This window comes from Seriola aureovittata, chromosome 10, assembly GCF_021018895.1.
Source record: "Seriola aureovittata isolate HTS-2021-v1 ecotype China chromosome 10, ASM2101889v1, whole genome shotgun sequence".
Taxonomy (NCBI): Eukaryota; Metazoa; Chordata; class Actinopteri; order Carangiformes; family Carangidae; genus Seriola; species Seriola aureovittata.
The window spans coordinates 896,809-924,025 of record NC_079373.1 but is presented as its reverse complement, the minus strand read 5'-3'; the positions used below and the strand labels follow the sequence as shown (position 1 = coordinate 924,025).

The window sequence follows — 27,217 nt, the reverse complement described above, 5'->3', positions numbered from 1 at the left end:
TCTATGTAGAGAGACAGAGCTGCAGCAGCAGACACACAGCTGGTGTGAACACACACACGTGCTTCTCTGCACTTTCAACCAAAACACCAAAAACCTCCCACCTGTTTGCTTCTCTCCCCTCACCTGTGTACCTTGCACTCTGTGCTAGCCACCAAAAGACCACGCAAAAGGGCGAAGCAAATGTCAAGGTCAGGAAAATTCTGAGCGGTCATAGCACTGCATATGCTAGTAGCTCTGCCACCACAAAAACACAGTTCATGTTAGTGTACATGTCAGCCAGCAACACGACAGCCATGTGCTCAGCTCCCCGAGTGTGTGTTCTGTATTCTCCACACACCAACACGCATCTCTGATACACAAGCTGAGCTGTTGTCATAGATACTCAAGATACTGGAGGGCTGGAAACTATAGCTCACTTCAGATCAGGGCTTTTCTAATGGGGCTGTACATTTTTATATACAGGATATATTCAGCTTCAACAAATAAAAAACATGAACTCATACAATGATGTAGAATGTAACAAGCAATGTAATTGAAATAACTTTATTATGGAAACCCTCCCAGACCACTTGAGAAGACAAATACTTTACACTTTGAAATTAGAAACAGATTTACATCCCAGACACACTTTAATGTTCACTTTTTATAAGTTAGCATAGCATTTGTTGTGTTTCCAGTCTTTCAATAGTTGGTTCACTGTTGAATCTCTGGACGTCTGCGCTTTGGAACTAAAACAAACTGAGAGTCTATGCCAGTGAGCAGATCACATCCGGGCCAGAGTTTTTACAATATCAAACACATATCACCAGTCCACATTTTGAAATTCTATACACATCCCAGACCAGGGCTTTTGGACAATTCATTTCAAGTCTCAAGAAGTTCTTCCTTTTACATTTCAGTCAACATCTTTGTTTTTGCTACAAAAACACCAACATGATATAAATTAGGAACTGAAAGTAGAGGTAATGTGCCTTCCCACAGGACACTGAGCAGTTTCTTCCTGTCTGGAGTTCATTTAAAGGACGGCCCACCTTCCTGAGCTTCCTGAGAGCAGCTCAGGCTGCAGCGTTTCATTCAGGGTGTCCTCACCTACCGGACTCTGAATGGCAGCAGATGGAGATGATGTGATGATGATGTTCAATCCAGTTGTAGCTGAACTTGTAAGAGTTTACAGTAATATTAAAATCCTTCAGCTGGAAAAGATTCAGACTCCCTCTGTCCTTCTCGTCTCCAGAATGAGCTTTTCATGTTTTCACACAAGCGTTAATAAGAGTCATTTCTTCATAGTCATTTGCTGCAGTGCAGTGTGTTTCAGTCAACAGCTATACAGCTGCTTTGATGTTTCCTTCATTCCTGTTGCTGCAGTCACTGCTGATGGTCACTGTAGGCAGCAACGATTACTGTCAGAAATGACATCACTGCAGGCGGGGCCAATACTGTGACATGTCCGCTTCACTTCCTGGAACCTGGACTGGAACTGAGACACCAGGGGAAATCAGACCTGGTCAAAGGAGAACCGAGAGGTTATTAGATTACAGTTATAACACAGACATGACAGAAGAAAATCTAAAGGCGTGCACCGACTGAAGGCAAAGAGAATTTTAGAAGAAATTAAGTTAATGCAAAGACATTTGAAAACGAGTCCACACAGGATTCAAACTAATCAAACTGTGCAGATGTCATGAAAGAACAATCAATAAAGAATAATCTGATCATTATTGATCCAAGTTTATTTTTAAATCTAATGTTGTAAAAATGGTCTGTTTGCATGTTTTAGCTTTAATCTGGCAGTGGCTCTGCTGCTACAGCTCAGCATCGTTCAAACCCATCGGCAACCCCCCGTTGTCATATGTACGACGGGAGAGTCCGAAGTTTCCAAAAATACAGGCTATGAGAAATTATATAGACAGATGCAAAACAGATGTAGGCAGTTGCGTAACTTCCTACCTGTTGACGACGTTGCAGAGGATGTCATTGACTGGCTGTTGATGTGTGGCTGCATGTGTGGAGGAGTATATGTGTCATAACTTCTTCCATTTACAGCGGGGCTGGTGGGCAGCATACAGGAGTAAGAGGTCTGGCTGGATGCCTGGAAACAAAAACTCATATAAGACACTGAAACACCAGAACTGAACACCCTGATCGGCCCTTCAGTAGCGGCTAGGTGTCATACTGGATTAAGAGTGTTGTTACAGCCTCGTTACTGTCAAGCTAATTTCTTTGAAGTTGCAATCAATCAGCAAAGGTCAATGAGCCATATTAGGGTGAAGAGGCATTTTTATTCACAAAAGACTCAGATGAGGAGTCTGAGACCAGAACCAGAGACTAGCAGACAGATCAGAACGGTTAGCGCAGTTAGCATCTTTTATTTGTTTATGTTGTTTGTTAGCTTGGAACTGACACAGTGTTAGTGGTTGTGCTAATGCTAACTCTCTCTCTCTCTGTGCACAAGGTTTCAGGTTTATTTAGCCCCACCCCTTGTCACCACAAGTTGACAGGATTGGTTCCTTAAAATTTGTGACATATGAAACCCTGGCTGTCTGAATCTGTTTTTATGAGACTGACTGACTCAAGGTGGAAACACTCAGTCATGGTGTTGTTGATTATTCCACTCATGATATGTCTTGTATTCTATACAAACATCATATGAATGTCAACGAGGTTAAACTCTGGATTTTCATCAGTGTTATGAGCAAGTATTTTACAGCTCTAGGAAGTTGTCATGGCCACAGCTGTTTTATCCTGCATCACGACAATCCTGAGGTGATCAGTAGATCCTGAGTGCAGCATCTCAAAGTCTACCATGAATATGTGCTTGGTTGTATTTAATTGGCCAGTGCATTCCCAATATATCACATTCTGCATTCTGTTGTAGCAGAAGTTGAGTCAGGCTCAACATCTTTGTTGGTCAGTCCTGTGACTCATCTAAAACTGTCAGTGACTACAACTCTGACAGAGCTGGGGGTTCAGAGATACTGACACACATAAAGATGCCGCCTCTAACTCTTGGCGCTCCAGCCTGCACACAGACTGTGGATCAGTTGTGTATTGCTCTGTCTTACTTGCATCGGCAGGCTGGCAGCCATACTGAAGCTGGGCATGGCTGGTATGCTGTAGCTGTTGGACAGAACTGGATCTGGCCTTCCCAACATGGATCCTGATGAGAAGGACACTGGAGAGATAGAGGAGAGGAAACGGAGAGAACAAGGAGATTTGTACAGTGTCCGTGCGAAATAACTGAACATACAATCTATTAGCGTGTCTCCAGAGGTGGCTAGTAACGTGCTACATTTACTCCGTTACATTTACTTGAGTAACTTTTGGGATAAATTGTACTTCTAAGAGTAGTTTTAATGCAACATACTTTTAACTTTTACTTGAGTATATTTTCGAAGAAGAAGCGGTACTTTTACTCAGTTCCATTTATCTACATTACGCTCGCTACTCGCTACATATTCTTATCGATCTGTTAATGATGCTAATCTTTGTTTGTTTCGGTTTGTCAGAGACCTCCAAAGTAGGATCCATCGCATGACTGCGTTTCACCAATCAGATGCAGTCACTGGTGACGTTTGACTCCGTTTCACCAATCAAACAGAGCCAGGCGGTCACATGACTAACTGCACACAAACTCTCAGCGGCAAACACCGGCAGCAAAGAAGCAGAACACAACATTGAAGCTGAATAGTCACTTAACTGAGTGATTCTGAGTGAATATGCAAAACTTCACATGCACACACACTCACATATGCTCACACATGCACACACACGCACACATGCTCACACATGCACACACACTCACACAAGCACACACACTCACACATGCTCACACGCACACACACTCACACATACGCACGCACGCATGCATACAAACACCAATCAGAAGTGCACAGTGTGTTCCCAGGTGCGGCCCACACCTATCAGAGTTTATAGTTTGCGTAAAGGCTAACTTGTTCTTTTCCTTTGTAATCTCTGCCTACTGAGCCTATTGTGCTGTTAGTAAGTTATTGTGGCTCAATTTGCCTTAATTTATTTTATTTTAATGTATTATTATTTAATGTATTATTGTTTTAGTTGCTTAAGAGATATTCTTGGCTCTGAATTTGTTCATTGCTATTTTTATGTTTTTGTGCATTATTTGTTGCCGTCATCATTAAACGAACAGGTTACTTATCAGTTACTCAGTACTTGAGTAGTTTTTTCACAACATACTTTTTACTTTTACTCAAGTAAATATTTGGGTGACTACTCTTTACTTTTACTTGAGTAATAAAATTCTAAAATAGCAGTACTCTTACTTGAGTACAATTTCTAGCTACTCTACCCACCTCTGCGTATCTCCATACAGGAGAGACAGTTGGTCCAAGTGACAAGTGAATCTCAAGTCTATTAATTCTAGGGTTAGCTCCTTAGGCCCATGTGTCCAGGTAGAGACACCAGAGCTGATAACAAAATCATTGTTTTATTGTTGAATAAAAATATGTTTTTCATTGAACAAAAGAAGCCAAAGTTATAAATGTTGTCTAAATAAAATACATTTAAAAACTCAAATCGTTACAATTAAAACCAGGAGCTATGTGATCAGAGAATGAGGACACATGATTACGTATGTGACCAGACATTTACTACACATGATATGGACACTTCTTACTATAGTCACAACAAGGGTTCACTGCAGACAGCTGACCACAGCCACTGTCACAAAAACCATGCTCTTTGTTTCTTTCCTTGTTCTTTCTCATCTTTCTTCTCTGTGTCTGATCACTTGAGACAGTGTTTTTATGATGATCAAGGGAGAATCTTCATCCATTTATGCCTAACTGTGGGAGTGGAAATGGCTGGTGCACATGCGACCAATTTCTCAATGAGTGAGATTTATAAAGCAGAACCATGCGAACGCACTGCTTTATAATTCTGATGAAAATAATGCATATCCATATTGCTGGTTTTGTGCATACACAGAGTTTTAGTCATGAGACTACACAGAGTTTTATGCATCTGGCCCCAGGTATTGGTATGGTGCATCCTGGCTTGATGCCACACTTACATTGTACTGGGTTTACTGGAACACTGCAATAGAACAGTCTTTGTTCATGTTATTAAAAACATCTGTTTTTTTCCTGCTGTGACAAGTCAGAATGTGTTCAGTGAAACAGACCTGTAGACAGTAGGGAAGACCAGGAATGGTTGTAACATGGGTGTTAAGGAGGAGGTTCAGAGCTTTACTACAATGAGTCAGTTGAAACACTTTTTCTCCAAACAGAAACAAGTTCTGAATCACCTGATTCACTCTATACCTGCTCAGTTTAGTCCTAACTCCACATGTGAGAAAGTAGCTCCCTGTGACAGACACAGACAGTTTAAGAAGAAAAACTCATTTTGAGGTAAGAACGTTTTTCTTTTACTTAATTTATTTTAGTAATAGCAAAATAAACTTAAATCATGTTTATTGTGGGTCTATGTAGATATTTTTCATGCTGTAGTTGTAAGTGCTAATGTTTTATCATAATCCTTATGTCATCCTGTTTCCTGGACTAATGGGTGAATTGTAACATTTCACTCCTTGTGTTTGAAACTAAACCACAGACATGTTCTGTTTGTGTAGCAGAGATAACAGCTACAGCATTTAACAGCAGACACATGGAACTAGTTTGTATTAAACTTTGAATGCACTGGCTTAAAAGAAACAGACAGAAATGTCAAAACTGTTACAACCATCCCCGGTCTCCCCCATATGTAATATATGTGTGGCATCAGTACCTGGTGTAGTGGGTTGTGGTAGAGGCTGGTAAACACTGGTGTTGAAGCTGCTGCTGATGGGGATGTGGTTGGAGGAGTTGGAAACCTGACGACGTTGGTTCCTCAGCTTCTCCTCTCTTCTCCACTTTGCTCGTCTGTTGGAAAACCAAACCTACACAAGAAAAAAAGGACACTGGTTGTTATTAGGTAAAGATGTAAGAGCAGAAAAGCCGCAGCCCTCCATGCAACAATACATTCTGATGTTCAGCTGAAGTTTGAATTTGGAGCTAAAAAGATTGCAACTTTGATTCAAGAGAATTTTTAACCAGTAACAAGATAAATCAAAATCACTCTGAGAAACATGCTCTTCATGGCCACAGGAGGTACAGGAGGAACCCACCCTCCAACACACACACACACACACACACACACACACACACACACACACACACTGTCTTGTAAGCCTAAGCAACAAGAAGCTACCTGTATTCTTGCCTCTGGAAGGTCTATTTTGTTGGCAAGGCGTTCTCTGGCAAACACATCTGGATAATGAGTCCTTTCAAATTCTGTAACAAAACCACATTGCGTTATTACATAATAATAACAGCTGATATACATCAGGACAGTCAATATAAAGTAATCTTAATAATGAAGCATATATTTCCAGTATATGTGAGGGGCTGTGCCTTAAACAGACATTTCTCTGCATCAGTTCAGACATTCAATATTCTAATGAAAGGGTTTGTCTGAAGAACTGAAAAATGTTTTGCATGTAAGAATAGATGGAGTTGTTATAAATGTCGGTTTAATGTGCATGCCACAGAGATCTTCACTACAGTTCTCTATCTGTTTCACAGTTTTCTTTTTCCATCACAATCAACCAGAGAAGAAAACCAATATTTCAGAAACGAACACAGCAATGTATCTCTATATGCTGGACATATGTAACAGGTTTGATATATAATTTTAGATGTATGTACATTCGAATGATGCGCTGGCAACAAGTGGCAGGAAGTCCTTGTAGCTCGTAGTTTTTTGCTATATATTTGTATATATTAGTATATTTTTTTTCAATTTATGTTTTTTATTCCACATCGTCGTTTCGTCTGACAATGGAGAAATTGATGTACACAAAGGAAGAACTCCTGGCTTTAATGTGTACCAGATATGGAGTAAACATCCCATACTGGCTGAGCTGAAGAAGCCATACCGTGGATGCAGAGCCGTGGCTAAGCTAAATGCTAGGAGATGGAGATATAAGCCTTTTCTACCATCAATCCTCATGGGAAATGTCAGCTCCCTGGCTAACAAGTGTGATGAACTGGAGGCACTTGTGAAGAACCAGCAAGCATATCGTGAGTGTAGTCTCATGTGTTTCACAGAGACCTGGTTAAACGACAACACTCCTGACCGTTGTGTGGATTTACCCGGCTTCACTGCAGTACGAGCGGACAGACACGCCAGAGCAAGTGGGAAGAATAAAGGTGGAGGACTGGTTCTGCTTGTGAACAGTAGATGGTGCAACCAGGTCACATCACAGTGGAGGAGAAGATCTGCTGTTGGCAGTTGGTCTTAGACCGTACTATGAACAGGGGGAGTTTTCTCACATCGTCGCCATTGTTGTTTACATTCAACCACTAGCAGAGCCTGCTGTGACGTCATTCACAAGACTGTTGCGAGAGTACAGACCCAGCACCCTGATGCATTCATTTCAAATATCAGGGGATTTTAACTATGTCACTTTCACCTCTCACCTGACTGGCTTCACTCAGTATGTTGACTTTCCCACAGGGGAAAATAAGACACTGGATCTGTTGTATACAAATGTCAAGGAGGCTTACACTGCTTCAGCTCTACCACCACTTGGCAGATCAGAGCATAATCTGTTTTTCAGTCTTTTAGAGGCCAGTGAGTCTCTAAAAGACTTTTGAGTGCACAGATTGGGATTCCCGTTGGAATCACAGGAAAATGATAAAAGCAAGGACCCTGACCTTGATAAAATGGTTGAATGTACCACAGACTACATTAACTTCTGTATGGACACTGTAATACCAGCAAGAACTGTACACTGCTTTCCAAACAACAAACCCTGGATCACCAGTAACATCAAGACCCTCCTCAACCAGAAAAAGGAGGCCTTCAGGGATGGAGACAGGGAGAAGCTCAGGTGTCTGCAAGATTAAAGCAGGTGAAGGAGGACTACAAAAAGAAAGAGGGGAAGCTGCAGCACAACAACACCAGAGAAGTGTGGGAGGGGATGAGGACCATCACTGGCTATAAAGAGAAGAACAGCCAGGCAACATCAGGTGATGTGGACAAGGCCAATGAGTTCAACCTGTTCTACAACAGGTGTGACACAGCCTCACCTGTTCTCTCTCCCACTGCTTCAGCTGCAGCTTCTCCTACGGCATCTCCTTCACAACCTGACACTGCAGCTGCAACTCCCTCCACACTGGGGTCAAGTCTCCTGTCCTTTACAGTGGAGGAGGTCAAGAGGCTACATCCTGGAAAAGCAGCATGCCTGGATGGTGTGTGTTCGAGGCTGTTAAAGGACTGTGCAGCCCAGCTGGCTGAGCCTCTCTAGAGGAACTTTAACTTAAGCCTTAAAACAGGGAGGGTCCCGGTCCTGTGGAAAACATCATGTCTTGTTCCGGTTCCAAAGAACATATTGGAGTGGATGATGCCGTCCTTCACATGCTCCACCTGGCCCATGCTTACTTGGATGAGCCAGGTGGTTACATGAGGATTATGTTCTTTGATTTTTCAAGTACATTTAACACCATCCAACCCCCATCCTTAAAGACAAGCTGGAAGGGATGGAGGTGAATCCCTGCTTCACCTCCTGGATTGTGGATCACCTGACAAGACGACCACAGTACATCAGACTGGATAACTGTGTCTCAGAGACAGTGATGAGCAGCACTGGGGCTCCACAGGGGACTGTTCTGGCTCCATTTCTGTTCACCCTGTATACGGCCGACTTTAAATACAACTCTGAGTCCTGCCACATTCAGAAATACTCGGATGACACAGCTATTGTGGTGCGTATCAGGAACAGCAGGAAGAGGAGTACAGGGATCTGACGATGTCTTATAAATACCTAGGTGTGTACCTAAACAGTGAACTGGACTGGTCCCTGAACACGGATGCCATCTACCTGAAGGGGCAGAGCTGGCTCTTTATCCTCAGGAGGCTCAGGTACTTTGACGTCTGCAGTGAAATGCTGCACATGTTTATCAGTCAGTGGTGGCCAGTGTACTCTTTTATGCTGCAGTCTGCTGGGGCAGTAACATGTTCAACATGAACACAAGAGTCTGGACAAGCTGGTCAAAAAGGCTGGGTCTGTGCTTGGCAGGAGTCTGGACTCACTCAGGACTGTTGTGGAGAGACGCATGCAATGTAAGATGGAGGCCATCTTGGACAATACCAACCATCCTCTCCACAACATTCTGGCAGGACAGAGAAGCAGCTACACCTGCAGCGAACGTCAAATGCAGAACAGAGAGGTTCAGGAGAACCTCTGTTCCCACTTCCATCAGGCTGTACAACACCTCAACCAAAGGAAGTGGACTGATCTAATTGTTATTGTTTATTTATTATTCACTCTTTTTATTATTATTATTAAAATTGTTATTATTGTTATTATTATTATTATTATTATTATTATTATCAACAATGAGGTAATGGACATATGAATTTCCCATAGGGGATGAATAAAGTATCTATCTATCTATCTATCTATCTATCTATCTATCTATCTATCTATCTATCTATCTATCTATCTATCTATCTATCTATCTATCTATCTATCTATCTCTCTATCTATCTATCTATCTATCTATCTATCTATCTATCTATCTATTTGTATGGAAATGTATTATATGTGCACATATTACATTTGCATATGAGCAGGCGTTTGAATAAAACTAGGAATCAGTCATGTAGGTGGGGAATGTGTTTCAATTTATATCCTTAGTGTCTGGAGTTGAAATAGTTAACAAGGTTAAAGAGTTTAACAATAACTCATCACATTAACAAGTTGTCTTACATTGTGAATCTGATCTGGCTCAGTCTGGTTTTCATCACAAACAAAAACTACATTGACATAGAGAACAACGCTGTGCAGCTGACATTTCTAAGCGTATGAAGTCCTGATGTGTACACAGCTGTATGATGATGAACACACTTACCTTTCTCTAGTGCTTCTATCTGGTCCTGTGTGAAAGACGTTCTGTTTCTCTGCAGTTTTCGCTTCAGCTGAAGTCTCATCTGAGTCTCTTCTGAGTCTTCACCATTGGAGCTGACGGATATGGTGCTGTCCCCCCCCTCTGCCTGAGGACAATCTGCACCGGGGAGGGAAGGGAGTAGTAGTAGAAGAAAAAAGGGAAGAAGGACGTAACAAACAACTTGAATTAGTGTGGTTTCAGACAGTCAGCTGGGGCTGAAGAAGTTTTCACATACAGAGAAAAAAGAAAGAAATACTAAAACTACAAGACAATGTAAGAACATTATATGTAAAAATTATGCATTCGAAGTAAAGTACATGAAGATGAGGAATCATTTTTGTTAATAATTATTTGAGCAAAACGCGCAAAAGAATCAAACATAGGTAGTCGCATCTAGTAATAATGCATCATGTTCTATGTAGAAGATCAAGTGACTGCAGCCGTCAGATAAACGTAGTGGAGTGAAAAGAATATTTTCCTCCCAGTACCTCAAAACTATGCCCAAGTATAGTATGTGAGTAAATATATTTTGACTAATTATATGATCATTTGAATATTAACAATATATTATTAAAATCCTGGTCTGACACCGAAACAGCTTTATTAAAAGTGAATGACAATTTTGATTGTCGTCATTCTGTTCATCAGAGTCAGACAGCGTTTAACTCAGACCGCTCTCTCTCTCTTTACCAGCTCCTCTAAAAGTATGATAAGAAAATAACAGTTGATGCTCCAGCCAGGGTTTAAACAAATACAAAAAGATCACGTCACCCCACTGCTCATGCTCTGACAGACAGAAAGAAAGAAAATCGTAATTTTAATCTCTGGTGTTCATATCTTTTTTCCTGTTGTATGTGTCATTTTAAATGTTATTACTCTTTAATTGTTTTGAGCGAAGCACTGTGGGCTGCAAATTTGCATAAAATGTGCTACACAAATAAAATAATACTAATAATAATGCTATTAATATTACCATTATCAAATTGTTATTATTATTAATATCATTATTAGTAGTAGTAGTAAAGAAGGGGTTTAAGTGTCTTCTAGACCTTTAACTTTTGGCCTTTGGAGTTTACAGCTGCAGCTGTTTTCATTGACAATGTGGAAAATCCCGCAGCTAAAGAGCCAGAGATTTTTCTCTGGAAGTGGAGGAGACCAAAAACAGCTAAAAGTTGATTGGATGTTAGATTTACAAACATGACATAAAAATTACTTTTATCATCCTGCATTCATACATTCATATTACTCATACTGTTTCACACCTTTTTTGTTCTTGTCTTATCTTTTCATTTTCAACCTCAACTCTATGATTTCACTACTTCTCTTTTTCCATCATATTTTACTTCACTACAATCCAATGTGTAGCATCCAAATCCATGAAATGAAACCCTGAATGTGAGTCAGTGCTGAGTGAAGGTACAGTGAGAGCGGAGATCTCCAACATTTGATCTCTGAGCAGCAGAGAGCTTGAGTCCTGCTCCCTGTGGAATTTATGTTATTTGTGGTGCTAGCCTAATTATTCATTATCCCCAGCAGACAGAGACTGCAAAACAGAATGAAGCCATTGCTCAGTGTCACAGTCAGTCAGGCAGAAAGAGACACAAATGAGAGCAGACGCCCCCCGTTCCTTCCCTTCACACACACACACACACACACACACACACACAAACACACACACAGGCACAAACATGCTGTAGACGCATGGGGAGGCAGCAGCCGTGCTAGTATAGCATGACTTCGTTTCACTGTTGTAATCCCAAGGTGCTGGAGGAGGAGCAGCATATGAGCAAGCTCCATACAGCAAATGGGGCCCTCAGCCGCACAGAAGGACAGAGACAGGAAGCTGCTCATGTCAACTGTACAATGTGGCCTCTGTCCCGTATAATTGAAATTTGAGTAAATATTGCAAATGAGTAATTCTGTGAATGCTGCATTAAAAAAGAAAAGTAAACGACAGACACAATCTCACAAATTGTGGTAGAAAATCTTTAGAAAAGTGGGCAGGGCCTATACAGCATTAACTGAGCTTTTATGGTGTGGTAGAGTCAGATCTGCCAACTACAAAAAAACAGTCTCCTGCAGCCCAAGACCTATCTACCCCACAGATCTGTTGGGACACCTTCAAATGAAGGTTGCAAGGATATTGATTCATATGTGCATTGAGCCACACAACCTTTCATTGGAGTAAATAACACATACTAATCCATCCCACAGAGAAATGTAATATATATATAACATATATGTCCCTATATTAAGAGTGATGTTGTCATATATGTCACCTGTAAGGGGATATATTATGATCTCATGTATGCATCCTCTGAAATATATATGAAGATATAAGTTTATAACATATATGAAATACCCCTAGTACAATGTTTACACATATTAAAATTAACTACATGATGAATTTTTATATGGTATACCAAGTTGCAACCATACATATTAACAATATATTTTTAATTTAAATATATTTTTTAAATTTAAAAAACACATGTAAAAAGTCTATATGCTTGTATATGTTTTTATTATTAATTTTAAACATGTTCACATTCTCGGAAAGTGGTGTCTTTTGGACTGTAATGTAAAATAATATCAACATATACTGACTATACTTAATAACATAACATATATCTACATATGTAGACATAACATATGTCTACAATATAAACATACACACATAAACATACATATTTGTATGGGCTAGACCTATATGTCAATATATGGATTTATTCCAATTTCTAATATGTTTCATATATAATTTATACATATTACGTTTACGTTTACGTATACGTTTTTATTGTAGTGTAGATATATGTCATATATGGACATTCAATATATGTACATACATTTGTGTATGGGGTGGCCTACAAACAAATCCATGTGTCCTGTGCTGCTCTTGAATGTTATTTGTAAGTTGAGAACACATGATCACATACAAGTGGTTTACTGTTGTTGTTGTTGTTGTTGTTGTTGTTGTTGTTGTTGTTGTTGTCTTTCTTGTTGTTGTTTTTGCTATTGTTGTTACTGGTGTTACTACTGCTGTTATCCAGGTGTTGCTATATGTACATGTTGGTACTTGGACTTGACATTGCTTCACAGAGGTGTGTTTGTCTACTGGGACATGTCCTCAGTGAAAATGGCCTATCTGTATGTTGGTTTGTAGGAGATGAAAGGCACTTGTGTGATTGGTTACTGAAGCTCTGATTTTGTGTTCCTCCCACTAAGAATGTATTCAACCTGGCTCAGACCCTGTTTAGCTACTGTTATCACACCCATGTGTGCTGGTGCTCGGTGGTCACAGTGTGGTGGTAGAGTTAGCAGTAGTCTGAGTTAGTGTTTCACCTGTGGTAGTGAGCGTAGTCCCGGCGTACCACCCTGAGCGTCCTCCCCAGGTGGTTTGTCCATTTAGCATCTTGAGTTTGTCAAACATCCCTTCAGCTCCCACTGTGCCCATTTGCTGCTTGTCACTGGCCAGGTTCCTGAGCACTCGATTTATTGAGGAAACCTTCGAACAAGCACAATGGGATTACATGAGAGCAACTATTTGTTGCATATGAAAGGCACTGCACAACCAGTTCGCTCCAATATGAGCTGATTCGTCAAAGTCTTTTTAAGCTCATGTCCTGTCTGCTTGGCTGCTGGATATTTTTTACACATTCAAACTTCAGTGGGATGGTAGCAAACATTCACTTGCACTCAAGGATGAACTGATAAGATTTTGGTAGTCAAAGGTCAAAGGTCACTGTGACCTCATATTCATCCGATTCTTGTGAACACGATATATCAGGAACGCCTTGAGGAAATGTCATGACATTTGGCACAAACATCAAACATAAAGGACGTCAAGATAGAGAATAAGTAGTGTTATCAAACACAGCCCTATTGCAAGGCATCCTGGGAAACGTATTATCTGAACAATTTCAAAAAGCCAGACAAGTATGGAGCCTGTTCACTCAACCTCAGTGTTTGAAAAGGTTTAAAGATGTATTCTGTTACTTTTGACATATGATTCATGAACTGAGCTAAGTGAGGTTATTCACAACTTTAAAGCTGTGTATAACAACAGCATCATGTGATTGATTCTGGTAGAAAGTAGAAAAGTGTAAAATAAAGTGTTCATCTGTTTGGTACACATCAGTGTTGACTTTTGATATTAAATGTCTGTGCGTTTCTTAGATTGCATGCGTCTGTGTGCCCCACTCCCCTCCGACTCCCACAGACTATTAGAACCAAGCGCTCCTGTAACCCTGCTGATACATTAGCTATTATGGTAAGCTTTAAGGATGTGTTGAGAGTTGTGCTTGTCCTGCACAAACCTTTGACTGACATGACCTGGCTGAAGAACAGGAGGGTCTCTTACACTGGGTATGTTGTCGTTGGTGCAGACTCCTTCTGCCAGCAGTCGGTCTCTGATCTCCCACGCAAAGATGGACGGACACTCTCTCTTGTACTGAGCGATCTTTCCCACCACCTCTGGAGTGGCCACCCTGGGTTTACTCCCTCCGATGGCCCGAGGACGGATTGAACCTGTCTCGTAATACCGGCCCAATATTTTACTCACACAGCCGTTAGACACCTGCAGCCAAAAACAGTACACATAACATATATTATTTAGATTATCTAGGGAAGGATCAAGACTACAAGTTTGAAAATGAAAAAAATTTGGTGGTGTGAAGTTAGAAAGAAGTGAGACCTCTCTCTCTCTTCTGTTGGAGGATATAAGGCTTAAGGCTACATTATGTGTTACTAGCATAACACACCAGTATGGTGGGGGCTGCATTGTGGGTAATCTAGGTCAAGGTTTTGACAATGAAGAAAAATGTGTGGAATAAAAATGACAACATTTGTAGTGCGATGAATCAGTTTAGGTACAGTTGATTTTTAAACTGTCCACTTTGAAGCCAACAACATGATAGCAGTGTGATGCTACATCTGTGTTTAAATACTCTTTTTAAAGAAATCATTAAGAACCAGGAAACGAGCAGGTGTCGAGTCAGATGGTTTGTCAATCTAGTCATCCAGACTTCCTCACTACAAGGCGTGTTGGTGTGACATCACCATCATGTTCTCCTGAAAGTCGACAGTCAGAATCCGCACAGGCACCACTGACTGTCAGTTCAATGTATACACAGGTCATGTGAACGCATTTGAGCAAATAACTGAATAAACTGATGTCATTATTAGTCTTAGGTGGACAGTTCTGATGTACAGTGACATAAAAAGTGCATCTGAATGCTGAACCACTAACCCTGTCCAGGGACATAGGCTGTGTCCCAAGTCAGGAGCCGCATCCTTCAGAGGCTGCATTTGAAGACTGACTGGGTCAAAGCAGCGCAACTAGACCGCCCCATTTTAAAGATTCCTCCAAATGCATCCTTTTCCTTGGCAATGAAGGCAGGTGGATCCCTTTGCCAAGCTTCATTGCGTAATGAAAATAATATGGCAGCAAGCACTGACAGAGAGCCTGAGGATTACACTGTTAATTTAAGTATTGGGTATCAGCTCAGTTCATCAGCTAACAGTACAACTGTTAAAACCAAGGGCCTTAAAACCTGAAGTTTATATGAAAGAAAGTTTCATGATATCAAGGCTTCTAGGCGCTTTATGATGCAAAGAAAAAATCCTCTGTAGACCAAATGGTCTCATCTCAGTTTGACCTTTGTGGTCTACGACAGCTACAAAGGGCCACACCTTCACAGGCCATGCCCCCCGAAGGATGCAGCTATAGTGTATTCTAACATTTCTACTGTGTGTTTCTGGGGATGACTACCAGTTCCAATGTTAGTGTGAGTGCTGACAGATTCAGCTCTCAACATGATGAATTTACCTGTAATATTCTGGATATGTCACAGGGTCGAGCTCCACTGTGTGCCAACTCCACTATCTTCTGCCTGGTAGAGTCAGGTAAAGGTCTCCCATTCACAAACACACCTCCCAGCTGGTTTACTCCACTGTGACCTACATACACACACACACACACACACACACACACACACACACACACACACACACACACACATACACACACACACAAACACAAAGAAAATAAAAAATGTTTTCAGTAATTGGTTTACTAAGCTCTATTTTACTTTAGTTTCTAAAGTAATTCAGTTTAAAGCAGAAAACCAGAGAGGTAATGAAAAGTCTAATGACAATGAACGGAGCAGCCACACTGATCAGGCACATGCATGAGGAGGGGGTGGAGTCAATGGGGACGAGATGAAGATGGGAAAAAGCATCTTAAGCTTCTCTTTAGTCAAAAACATAAAGTTTCTCATGTGTGTTTAACATTTTAATGTGTTGTAATCTGGCTTCTTGCGACATGAGAAACATGTTAATACAGTGAATTTTACTGGTTATAACAACAATGTTGACTGATGCTTCGCTGCCATGGGCCCACCCACTGACCCGGCCCCTGGCAACACTGAGGTCTACCACTGTGTCAATCAATTCGTCTTTGACTGAGGTAAAACAATATGATCTACAGTCAGACAGTGAACACACCACTTCAAGAAATACACAGTACAGTGTATATTCATATGGTACTTTACCATTTTTCTTAACACAGATTATGTGTTAATTAATAATGAATATCAAATGTGACTTCATAGACTGAATTTACTGAAATATACATTTAGAAAGAGTTTACTTTATTAATTATCAGGAAAAGGCAGAATCATACAATTCACACCCATATGCAAATGTGATATATATTGAATTTGAATGTATGACATATATGTACATATAAAATAAAAGCACATATGTAAAAATGATATATAAAACTATTTCATATATTTAAATTTATGTCCAGCCCATACAAATGTTTATGCTTATATTGTAGACATACAGTATACTGTATGTTGATATTATAGTCCAAAAGTCTGACACCACTGTCACATGTTTAAAATTAATGAGAAATTAATTTAAAAAAAATGTATGTCATATTAATGAACTTGCATAAATTAATCAAATATAATTCATTACCATATATGGTCTCAAAATGTTATATATAAAAATTCATCATATTCTTATACGTATATATTTATATACGTACATATACAAATTTTACAAGGTATTTCATATAGGTTATAAAATTATAAATCCACAGGATGTATATATGTGATAATAATATACCCCCCTATATAGGTGACATATATGGCAACATCACTCTTCATATATATTAAATTTATATTATATATTACATTTCTGCATGGGCATACCAACAGCACTGTCCTGTCCATGCTCACCTGTATGGCTTTAGCTTTAATTCTAGTGTCCTTCAAGTTATGATGCCTACAGGCCCAGAGGAGGTGTGGCCTGAGAGACCTAACTGAGGGCCAAGGTTCCAAGGACTGAAACATCTCAGACTGAAATGATCATCTCAGGACATTGATCATCTACAGGTCTGATAGCTGGGCAATGAAGAAAAAAAAACTGTTCCAGCTTCCAGAGGGAGGGAGGAAAATGAGTCAGCTGATGACAGGCCCTGCTGTAGGCTTTCATGTGGAGTCTGAAATGCTCTGTCTGCTGATGAGCATGTTGCAGGTCTGACACGTTCCTCTCAGCAGCAGCAGACATCAGTCTGTGCTGTGACACTTTGCAGGTTAAGTCGGGATTTACACTAGATCAATTGTCTATTGTCTGTTAATGGCACTGTGGGGGAAGCATACTGCAGATTTATAAACCTCTCAACAGGACATTAATAAATCACACACACACACACACACACACACACACACACACACACACACACAGGGTGTTAGTGTAGAGATTTTTCTATGGACGCTCAGTTCAGTCATCATCAGAGGGATGACTACCACAAATATGAATAACAATAATGTGTTTTTTCTGTAAGCAGGCTGAGGAAACACAACAAGACATCTCTGTTTATTACTGAGTCCTATCTTATAAAAAGTGAAACAATTTTTCATGTTCATCTTACTGATGATGCGATTAATGAAATGATTAGCTCTATCTTGAGAAATGAAGTTAGCAACAGCGGCGAGTGGCCGCCACCGTCACATGTCTTCCTGTCAAAGCATCCTGTTTAAAACTGGGGTAAACATGAATACAGTAAGACTGTAATTCACTTCAGCAGCACTAAACCTGACCTGGAGATCGTAAAAATGAATGTTAAGTTAGTGTGTACATTGACTCTGTATGAAATCCTCCTCCTCACCTGCAAAGCCATTAATGGTCAGACACCATCGTATCTTAGAGAGCTCATAGTTCCCCTATAATCCTAACACAACACTCCACTCTCTAAATGCAGGTCTACTTGTGGTTTCTAGAGTTTCCAAGAGTAGAGTCGGAAGCAGCGCCCTCAGCTATGAGGCTCCACTCCTGTGGAACCAGCTCCCAGTCTGGGTTCAGGAGGCTGACAACCTGTCTACATATGAGATCAAGCTTCAAACAGTCCTCTTTGATAAAGCATAAATATAGTCAGAGTTGGCTCAGGTGAGTCTGCTGCTATAGGCCTACATTGTGGTCTTGACTTCACTCTGTAAAGTGCCTTGACATAATGTCTGTCGTGATGTGGTGTTAGATAAATAAATAGATTGAACTGAAATTGAAATGAGTTGTTCAATTAAAAGAGAAGACAGACTTGGACTGCGCTGCTTGTTCATTCATTTAGATGCATATAGAGGGCAGAGGGTAGGGTCAAAGGGAGGTTCTCTCTAACCCCCCCCCCCCCCCCACCCCTACCTTCACATTCCACTGGAAACACAGATGGATCACCTGGATCAACACACCTGACACTGTCGTGGCTTTGAACATCTCCTCTGGTTAATAAAATTATAGGAGGAGTCATTGCCCCTGTAGAAGCTGCTGTTAACTTTGAGTGTGACGCTGGATTATCTCACCCTCTGATTTTCCCCCACGCTGCCTCACATCATGTTCACTCTGTGTTTTGGGGTCAATTGTTTCGGCGTAGAAATGTTAATCACAGTGTCGTTTCCCAGAGGGGCACGGCCGGGCTTTCCTCTGCTGACACACAATTAATAGACAGACATATGGAGTCAATTTGGCTTTGGTCCCTCTGTGGCACTCACTCACACACACACACACACACACACACACACACACACACAGCAGGTAGGCCCCTGAGAGCAGCTCAGCAGCTTTCACTTTAAATCAGCTCATTCACACTGAACCTGACTTCAATTAATTTTCACTTTAACCATGTGCTGTTAGCAACAACAAAGTCTTCCAAATGAAACAACAGAACATGTTGTTTGTCCATACACAACGACACACAGCCGAATCATATCACTAAGGTTTAGACAAAACACAGCTCGGTCAGGTTTGAAGAAACACTGTTAAAATTATCATTAAGTTTAGTCAACAGTTCCTCCAACCTGAACCACCGCACAGGTCGTTTTATTCAACCCTCTGATATGACCCGGAGCACTGTCTCCTGAAACAGCGCCCCCTACGGCAGCAGATTTACCAGACCTTGGTTGTCATGGTTACAATAATAAACTCACGGACTGTACCGACAGCGGCGTACCTACATTTGACTTCATTGTTACTATAATAACATTCATGGCTTGGTTAGTTGTAGGAAAAGATCATGATTTGGGTCAAAAAAAGTACTTCATCAAGATCACACATCTTTTTTCTCATGGTTACAATATAAATTTCCATACTTTCACACTGCTCTCCTGTGTCATATTCATCCATCCACCACAACCTCCTCCTGACGTGGACTTTGTCTCTTTATACTACGTCACCACACTTTTCCCTTTGCTCCAGACATCATTACACACACACACACACACACACACACACACACACAACACACACACACACGGACTGACACATATCACAAGAGACCAGGGGTGGACAGTAACTGGAAATGAGTTAGACCTTAACTAAACCATACCTAAAGTCCATGTTTGAAATTTTATAAATAAATTAAATTATTTGCTGTGTTTACCACGACCAAACTTCATCACAGACTACAAAAATATACCATCCAACTTGGGAAAGTATGTCATGGTAACGTTTGTTTAATTCCAGACCTTAAAACAGAAGCTTGTAGTTGTTGCAGTTTCTATGCTTTGGTTGGTCAAATGACTTCATGTCCATGTCAAACGTCTTTGCACCATATTCAACAGTCTTGTTATTCTACAGGTTCTACAGTCAGTCAGTCAGTCAATCAGTCAGTAACTCAGTCAGTCAGTTGTTTCAGAGTCATCAGGTTGTGAAAATGTGGATCAATACAACAATGTGTTGACATAAAAAAGGTACTTTTGAGTATTTTTAAAATCAAGTACTCCAGTACTTTAACTCCAGTAAAGATCTGACTGAACAACTGTCTTGTATTAGAGTCATATTAGACCAGGAGGATCTGAACTGTGACTCCAGTGATGGAGCAGTGGACTTCCACCTCTAGAAGAGAGTTAGATGTTGAACAGAACATCATCTCTCCTGGAGAACAGTGCAGACTGACTCAACCCACTTTGATTTAAATCCATTCCTAATGAAAACTGTGGCTCATTCATTAATGATGTGTTCACCCTCAGTTCCTCCTCAACACCCCCCAGCCACTCTGTTTTCACAGTTTGGAATTGATTAAAGTGAAGGTGATGTGATAACAGCAAGCAGTCTGACCTTTAACCCAATGCTACTGTCCAACAGAAAAATGGCTAAAATTTTAGATTGTTCAGCATCATCCAGTAACATCCAGGGTGAGATGGACACACGGGGTAGAGGCAGTGCATTGTGGGATTGATAATGGTCAGAGGAGAGATGCAGGACAAGGACAAGCATAGACACATGGAGAGAAGGAATCCACACACCTTCACTGCAGACAGCATGGACCTCTTGTCCCGCAGTAAAAAAAAGAAACCAGGTGGAGTTCATTGTCAGTCCCGACCAAAAGGTTTTATACAGCCCAGCATTCTGACCTCATCATTTACAATGAAATTATACATATATGTGTGTGTGTGTGTGTGTATATATATATATATATATATATATATATATATATCCAGTGTTTGGTTTGTGGAAAACAGATGCTGCTGCTGCTAAAAAGCTCACCCATACAAAAATGTAATAAATTATATTTATGTCCCTATATCAATAGTGATGTTGCCTATTTGTCATTTATATTATCACATTTATACATCCTCTGGATACATGGAGATATAGGTTCATAAGATATATGAAACAACAATATTAACCTTTGTATATGTGCATATATTAAAGATAACTACATGATGAATTTCTACATGTTGCAACCATATATGTTAACTATATGATTTAATTGATATATACAAGTGTATTAAAACAACAAATCCTACATTGAAAAATTCTATATGCTTATATATGTTTTTCTTATTAATTTCTCATTCATTTTAAACATGTCTATCTTCCTAATCTGAGACCCAACTGTATCGACATATATTGACAGACTGTATTTATATTCCTTTTTTATACAATACAAGCATACATACATAAACATATATATGGGCTAGACATATATGTCAATATGTGAAATAAATCCAATTTCTAATAGGTTCCATTTTTACATATGTGCTTTTATTTTATATGTACATAGGCCTATATGTCATATATGGAAATTCAATACAAGTAGGCTTACAGGCAGGCTTACTTTTATATATATATATATAAACACACATATATTACATTGGTGTATGGGCAACAATGATGTGAAACTGACTGTAAAGACAATTCTCTCTCTTTCACACGGTCACATTGTTTTCACGTTGATATATTTGAATCTTTGATACGCTGTTATCATAAAAAATATCAGTTATAGCTGATTCAAGGCCCAAGATCAAATGAACCAGAGTTCTGCTCTGATGCTGAGCTCCAGGAAATATAAGCAGATATTCAGATGTGGTTAAATTATAGCCAGTAATGAAATAGATAGATGTTGTGTCTTGCATTTAGTTCTGGCTGTCAGGTAGTGCTCAACCTGGGCCTCAAGCAGTGGTGGGCTTGAAGTAGAATGTGTTTAGAAAACATTTTTTTTTGTCTTATATCTATTTGTTAATAAAGTTTTTCATGAGAAATATGAAATACAGTTATTCACTCACCTGTAGATACAGTAAGATCAAAAACATAAATGATAGTAAAAACAAATACTTTAGAGATGTAACTCACTGTTTTGCATCATGGAAGCGACACCGCTCTCCCAGCTCGTTTGACTTCTGTAATCTGTACAAACAACAAATAATCTTTTACTACACCTTAATATACAGTACATGCACAGACAATACACCACACACACACAACACACACACACACACACACACACACACACACACACACGCACGCACACACACACACACCTCTCTCCCTGGACTCTGAATCAGATTAAAGGAAGAAAAAGTGTCATCCCGCAGGTTAACTCTGGTCTAATTAGCTTCTCTAACCAAGAAACAACATCTGATCTTTCTCTAATGTGTAGGAAAATACAAGAAATAGTGAACTTGTTTTTTCAGAGAAAAGCATGTTGAAGTGAAAAACACCCGAGACACTGTCTGCACAGAATGGCTGAATGCCAAGCAATCCTGTGATTGGTTCATATGCTAATGTATGCAAATGTCCATAAAGTTATGAGCACAGACTTGGAGTCCAGCTCTCACACTCAAAGCAGCTTCACATCTCACACACAGGAGATTAGTTTTGTTGTATTAATACTCAGACATTAAGATAACAGGTGATTTAATAACTTAATAACTTAATGTAGTCAACTCAAGAATGAATCCGTGTGTGTGGGTGTGTGTGGGTGTGTATTTCTCTGTTGGTTGGACATAGAGTCTCTGTGATCCATCAACACTGAGACAAAGATGTTGTGGGATTTAGGTACAGCTGTTGCACACTATGATAAAATCGGAGAGTAGGAAGATAAATCATTGATAAGGAGTTAGAGCTGCTTTTATTTTTATTTTACTAAATATAATTCAGGATCACACAGAGTTTAATAATAAAAAGAGAGGCTCCTGTTTCCTGAGCAGACATGCGTCCTATAGACTGACTTGTGTAAATGTCTGATATCCAGCTACAGGCAGAGTCTCTCAGTCATCATGGAGAGAAGGAATCACACCCGGTAACAGGATTTTTATTGGTGTAAAGAAGACGGGGCAATTTACAGGCTCCACAGACACTGTGGAGACTCAAAATGTTCAAAGTTCAATAAAAAAAATTATGGTATGAATAAATACCGACAATATAGTCTGTGTAATATGACAATGATTTGTGAATTATCATGCCATGTTATTTCATCCTGCTCACTTTCAGAAAAAGAGAGTTTATTGTAGTTTATTCCCGCTCTGTCCAGTTCGTCTGGACTTATACATCAATACTTTACTTCATGATTTGTGACATTATCATTGAAAAAACAGGTTTTGGAACAAGAACATTTCTCATATATGACGAAAAAATAAACTGAAGCAAATGAATCAAGATGAAAAATAATAAAGTTTTGCAACTGCACGGTTATATTTTGTTAGTATTTGTAGTATTTGCAATATTTGTGGCTGTTTAATGTTGTCTTATTCATGTATTTAATTCTGAACAATTTGGGTCCATATTAAATCAGCACAAACTTATTAGAAACTACAGGAAGTGTCATTTTAAAAAAAAATGACATCAGTCCTGAGTTACTACTAAATGATACATTATTTGTAGAATTGAATAGTGATAAAATGTAGCGTTGTTATATTTGGTGAAATGTATAAATAATTTAAAGTTTATATGTCCTGCGTGTGGGACAATGGTTTGGTCTTTCCTGACTATATACTGCAAAAAGCAACAATAACAGAGACATAGTGGAAAACTATAATATAAGATTCATATCTATTAATTGATAACTCCTCCATCATCAGCAGAAGGTGCACTGTTGTGGGATGATTAGGAAGATGACCAGTTTAACTATCTGTTGAGAAAGCACATGACATTCGTTCTACTTCACCCAGTTCTCCAGACCAAAGCCTTTTGAGGTTTGCTGGAAAAAAAGAAGAAAAAACGAAGCAATAAAGGCTTCAGAGCTGCTCCCTCTCTGAAGCTCTTGTCATTAACAACCTGCATAATGAACATGAAGCAGCTCCACACAGGAACAAACACACACACAGGCCGGCTATAGGCACCTTGTCCCCGCTATAACTCAGCGCCCTTCTCTTGGTGAAAGGAGACAAAGAGCCGGAGGAGCGGAGCCGCGGCTCTGCTCGGTAAATACCCGCCAGGCTTTGTGTGTCCGCGGGATTTTGGTGTCGTTGCCTCGTTAGTTGCGGCTCGTTAAAGAAGCCGCGACACAAAACCGCGGCGGGGAGCCCAATTTGAGCAGCACAACGGACATAAAGGAGTTCTGTTGAACACACTGATGACAATATAAAAGTTTCATTCAGCCGCATTCAGCGGCTGATATGAGGAGAAAAGACCCGAGAGCCTAAGAGTTGCTGCCGAACACACTGCTGCTGGTTCCCCGTGCTGGTCCCACTGCAGACTCACAATAATAATAATAATAATAATAATAATAATATAATAATAATAATAATGTTTTATTGTAATAGTTGCATAAAACAGAACAGTTCAGGTTAACCAGAGTAAACCAGAACTCTCAATAAAACTAAAACTTCATAGAAAATAATTTTCTTTGCTCTTTTTTTTTTCTTTTTTTCTTATTATCCAACATTATAAGACAGTATAAAAGAAGCAGCCGTCATTCAGGATGTCTGACTCTTCAGCCGTAAACCAGTAGCACTTTAAAGTGGACTGATATTACAAATAATTAACACAATGAACCTGACCGGGATAAATACGGTACATAGTGAAGGTAGAAGTTGTTTTTATATCAACAGCGTTTATTGACTGTGTTTTGTGTATTTTGAATATGTGTGTTTGACGTCCTCAACTCAGCGTGAAAATACCACAGAAACAAACTTTTTACAGGAAGATGAAAGTGAAATAATGTCAAACAAAGTGGCTCTTAATGTTCGTGTGATCTTAGTTTGTTCAGGCGGTGTGTGTCTTCTGCAGGACACAGCTGAACTAAGCTGATCATGTGTTTGATTTCATGTACCTAGTATTTTAGTGAGACAACAGCCAGAGCGGCTTCCAATGAAAAAACACAGATACGCTTGGAAATGTGTCTGATTCCTGTCTGATCTTCATCTGTCGGAATCAGAAAATGGCTCAGGTGTGTGCGCAAATACTGAGGCGTCTGTGCACGGTGTCTCCATCAGAACATATGGGAGCACAGACACACACAAACAATGAAACGCTCCGAATTCACGTGTTGGATGAATTCATTCGACCTGATTAATCATGCGGTTAATTGGCTAAGATTTAATTAAGACGTTAATTAACAGCCGACTTAGATCATCAATTAAGACGAAGTGTATCGTCCTGTATTTGCTGGCTATGGATTTGAAAACAGTCTGAATTTTATTACACATCATATTTAAAGGACGTGTTTCTGCTGTAATTTTAACGTGTCACTTCTTCTCGGCCTGAGAGGCCTACAGTGGATAACACTGATCATACAGCTTAGAATAAACTGCTGAGGCCAGAAGTCTTCATTTATATCCACAGAGGCTCATTATTTCCGTTTAAAAAATCAATTAAAGGCACAAGATATTTTACAAATACGTGTTTTTATCTGACGATCATAAAAACAGAAGAAAGGCCTCTACAGGCTTCAAATGATGTTTTAAATCAGGAGTTTAACGGACCGTTTCAGCGACAGTCTTCCTCAGAAATAACTATTGACGGTGATCATTATAATTATTTTTACAGTTATTATAAACACCGTTTGAGTGCAAACACACTGTCTGCTCCAGAATATCTGAACAATGATTTAGAACAGTACAAAACAGGCGTGACATTTCTCAATTGTGTTGTTTAATAAACGAGGTGAGAAACATGTTTAGGGTGGATGATATATTTTTTAATAATATGTTTGAAGATATTTATGAGATCGATGGTGTTATATAAAATCTTGTAGGCCAATAATTTAAACGTTTATGAACACATGGTTGAAGATAGTTTGTGGCGGGAACAATAGGCCTATACTGGCTATATTTTATTATCTAATCGCGATGATCATTCTAAATGAACGTGGGCTCGCACCCGCACGCTCACACGCACGCGCCTACTTTTCAGAACACACTTGTGTTAAAATCTGAATTCAGCTTCACGATCCAGCAGAGAATGTGATATTTAATCCACACCACTCAGCGCGCGGCACCACCACGCGCTCTCAGCACGAGCGCCACTTTAGGCTTCTGTTATTGTTGCTGTTGTTTATTAAGTTTAGTTTCGTCCCGAGCTCTGTTTCCACAATGGCGCTTTCTCCGCGGGACCGACGGGACGGAAGCCCGGAGCGAGTTCTCCAGTCCGGCCTCAGGGGAGAAACACACGCCGGTGTCGCTCACACACAGATTCACGTGTTTGTACCTGCTGTGTTTGTAGAAACGGACGTTGTAAATACAACAGAGCAGTGGCCTGTATCCTGAGGCCAGTTCATCTTCACACCACAGTCCTGACTTTGTGCTCCAGTATCAGTGTGAATCACTTTATATCACTTCATTTACTGTGAGGTTTTTTTTTTTTAATGCAAACTCTGAGTCAGACGAACTTCAACATAACTCCTGAAACTAAACACGAGCATCTGCTGCTTTTACACTTTCAAAGGAAATACCAGCCTGTGGGTGATGTAGTCAATGACAGGCAGGTGTTAGACATTATTCATTATTCTGTCTGTTCTGTATTACTACCATTTTAACAAATCCAAAGGTGTTCTACTCTCTTTTTCTTTGTCTATTTCAACAGTTTACTTATAAAAGTATTCCTCCTCTTTCTTTTTGTCATTGTCATCTCGTCCTTCTTTACTCATCCTTTCTCTCCTCTACTCTTAAACCTGATTAATTGTTTAGTCATTTCAGATTTTTAATTTTCTAAACAGTTCTTTCATTCTTTTTTTTCTTCTTTTTTAACATTAGACTTAAACATGTTTGTCTTCTGTTCTTGTGTCAGGTTCCACATTATCAGCCTGTCTTCATCTTGTCCTTATCTGCTAAACAAACTAACTTTTTAACTCCTGTTCAGACTGATGAAGAAAGAGAAGAGAGAGAGGGAGAGAGAGAGAGAGTGAGCAAGCTTACCTTTCTGTGGCATGCTGTAGAGAAGTGAAGTTTTGCTACGTTTAGTTTTCCAACAGCTCCTTTCTTCTATTCTTTCCTCCAATTAGTTTCTCCTTGACTGAAGAGACAAGTGCA

General features: G+C 39.8%; 1 protein-coding gene across 1 annotated transcript; it reads right to left on the bottom strand.

Moving 5' to 3' along the window:
- Positions 1–27,217, bottom strand: LOC130175826 (paired box protein Pax-6-like). The gene is made up of 11 exons (XM_056386411.1): positions 27,104–27,217; positions 22,101–22,154; positions 15,793–15,923; positions 14,326–14,541; positions 13,308–13,470; positions 9,930–10,082; positions 6,223–6,305; positions 5,761–5,911; positions 3,063–3,172; positions 1,948–2,089; positions 1–1,501 (listed from the first exon to the last, which is right to left on the bottom strand). The coding sequence occupies exons 1-11, from the start codon at positions 27,114–27,116 to the stop codon at positions 1,416–1,418; spliced, it is 1,302 nt and encodes a 433-aa protein (XP_056242386.1). The 5' UTR covers positions 27,117–27,217; the 3' UTR covers positions 1–1,415.